Genomic DNA, 2,986 nt, shown 5'->3' with positions numbered 1-2,986 from the left:
TCATTCGGTACATTTCCCTGCCTTAGTAACTCTTTTAGCACATGTTTGATGGTTTGTCGTGAGTTTGGATTAACCCCAATAATTTCGCCCATGGCAACTTTTGCCGGTTGCGGGGGGTGGTTGACGTCAACAAACTTATACAATTTTGACCGATCACTAATATTGTTTGGATTGTGATTACAGTGAGTACACAGATTGTAGTTTTTTCCATACACTTTGGAACAATTGACACACACGTTGACTCCTTCATTTGCGACACAATATTGGACATGATCTTTAACTTCTCCTGTGATGTTGTCAACTTCGATTTCTTGTTTGACTTTTTCCAGGGCCTCACTTTGCTGTCGACATCTATAAGGCCGGAAGACAGACGCATTCAGAGATTCCTCCAGTTCTGTTACCTTCTTGTTTATTTCTGCCATGTTCATTTTCCCTGACCAGTTGGAAGGTTTTAGATTTTCATTTGTCTGCGTATCTGATGGTTGATTTCTTTGTATGAAGACAACGTTAGTCACTGTATGTACCGGTGTTGTTCCACTTTCCCTCACACGTCCCGTTTTCCCAACCCTTTGCGAGTTGTCGGCATATACCTCGACGTCCCCAGGTGAGAAGCATTTATTGGGCTGCTTTGAAGAGTTGTCAAGTACCTTTTTTAGTGTGGTCACACTTCCCGATGGCGTTGTGGCCCCATCAATGGTTGTTATTGTTTTACTACCAGCAAGGGCCCACTTAACCAGTGACTGACTGAATGAAACATTGCCAGTATAGTTTTTATTCCGAACATAGTACAATTGTTCAACTAAAATGGCAAATGCTGTTTTCTTGGAGAGAGATGCATTTTCTGTGCAGATATTGGTTGCACCAGATAAGAAATTCACCAGTTCCTTTGGTCTTCCTTTCAGAAATTGTTGAATATCAAAGTTTGCAAGATTATCTAGATTGACATAATCTCCTGCCAGGTTTTTCGTATCGTCAAGTATCTTCTTGTTTATGGAATCACCCAAGTTGAAGTGAAGATGCTCTCTTTGATCTTCTGTTAATTCTTGTACTCGTTACAAAATATCCTCCACTGCAGGATCGAGTATTGGTGGTTCAATTTCATGATTGCCTTCGTCATCTTCATGGCTTGGCACCGACGTGGAAGCTTGAGTTTCACAATTACGCTTGGCATAGTTAATACAATTCACGCATACGTAGTTTGAAGTTGAAGATAAAAGTTTGCTGGATATTAGCCATTGCCAGTGATCTTTCACATAAAGTCGGCTTGATTTCTTGAAAAGAGATGGTGCAGGCGACTGTGTTGCATCATGGAGTTCACACCTGCATCTCTTCGAGAACCCAGGCGTCCGCGGAGTCTGGCGCGTCTTCCTTTTTGGTGGTTGACTTTTCCCCATCCTCACCTAAAATTGGAAACATAAAACATAGCATGACCACCTGTCGGTCTACCTTAAACATTTTGTTGTTGTGTGTGTTTTGTTAAATCCAGATATAATTGTTTACGGCTGACAGGTGCGTACGCAGACGGGGGGAGAGGCGTTAACCCCCCTTGAATTTATTTAATATGTGGGTATGGGAAGATAACCCCCCCCCCCGCTCTCACATTTTGTCAAATAAAGAAAGAAAAAACAACTTTTTTTGGGGGGGGGGGGGTGCTAAAGAGTGAAAAAACGACCTTACCCCCCCCCCCCCCCCCCCTCCCACTGAACGAAATTTCAGTCGGCATAATTTAAAAATTTCCGGGATAAACAAATAAATATGTGCTCTTACCCCCCCCCCCCCCCCCCCCCCTTCTCCTCCTGGAAAAATCCTGCGTACGCTACTGCCGGCTGGAATATAGCTCTTGTGCATGGGTGTTGATCCGGCCTTATCTAAGTTAGATATAGAACTGTTGCCTCTGATCTTTATTAACCTCTCACATGTTGACTACTTGTATTTATATTTATATATATCCTTCCAATATATTTCCCATCTCTCTCTTATTCTTGCTTACAGCTCTTTAAATCTTTTCTTTTCTTGATCCCTTAATTCTCAAGGCTTGATCCCTTGACCTTGGTCATGAATGCGCGCTTATATAGTACTATTGCTTTTCTAAGGCGATCCCCGCGTCACTAGAACTTCACCGCGAAATCTGAACTTGTCTTTTAAAGTTCATTTAGCAATTCAATTGAGGTCTTTATTTAAGTTTATTACATCATGAGCATCCTAGAGACCAAGAAACTTGTTAAGGAGAGGGGCTGGGGTGGCCCAGGGAAGGCAGTGATTAGTTTCACTTCAACAGTCAATGGGTAAGTAATGAGAAATACATGTTCTTATTCACTCATTTTCTATTTCCGGTTTTCCTTGTCTTAAATCATCTCATGAAATGCATCACTCATTCGCTTATCACACACAATGACAACGTATTTTTTTCTCTTTCAGTTTTATATTCCAAGGTTGAGCTCACCAAGTTCTTTTCTCCTTTATTTATATTTGTTTTTACAGATATCACCACTTCAAGAAGAGGCCATTCCAAGGATCACAATTCTTGATGCAATGCAGGCCTGAGATGGGGAATAAATACGACAAAGCGGCAACTTTGGTGGTGGCTCCAAAGCTAGACGTCGTCGCTCCAGAGTTGCACGACAAAGAGACAAGGGCAGCATCTACGTCGGGTCGCGATCGCCAGCAGACAGTACGAGAGATATGTGGCCATCCAGTCGGTAGGGTACCGAAGGGGCTATCGGCAGTGGTCCGTTTCGCTATCAACAATGGTTGGGGGGCCTACTGCTGGTATCTTGGGACGATGACCCATGACGGGCCCGTGAGAGGAGGGGGGCCCAAGTTGAACGAGTGTTATGTGATGGTGGGGGAAAGGAGGATGGCAGACGAGATAGTACGTCAGATCAGGAGGAACGGAGGAAGAGACATAAATGTGTTATAGTCATGATCCGTGTGTAGTCAAGATGACATTGAATATCAAAATTAAAGAAATGAAACCATATTATTA

General features: G+C 42.9%; 1 protein-coding gene across 1 annotated transcript; it reads left to right on the top strand.

Moving 5' to 3' along the window:
- Positions 1 to 1,810: 1,810 nt before the first annotated feature.
- On the top strand, positions 1,811 to 2,986 carry LOC105446672. Its single transcript, XM_011683753.2, has 2 exons — positions 1,811 to 2,285; positions 2,482 to 2,986. Exons 1-2 carry the CDS (start codon positions 2,194 to 2,196, stop codon positions 2,918 to 2,920), a joined length of 531 nt encoding a protein of 176 aa, XP_011682055.2. The 5' UTR covers positions 1,811 to 2,193; the 3' UTR covers positions 2,921 to 2,986.

The sequence above is a fragment of the Strongylocentrotus purpuratus genome, unplaced genomic scaffold (genome assembly GCF_000002235.5).
Source record: "Strongylocentrotus purpuratus isolate Spur 01 unplaced genomic scaffold, Spur_5.0 spur5_scaffold_17, whole genome shotgun sequence".
In the NCBI taxonomy this organism is placed as follows: domain Eukaryota; kingdom Metazoa; phylum Echinodermata; class Echinoidea; order Camarodonta; family Strongylocentrotidae; genus Strongylocentrotus; species Strongylocentrotus purpuratus.
Note: the sequence above shows the minus strand (reverse complement) of the source record. Positions and strands in the feature narration are given on the sequence as shown.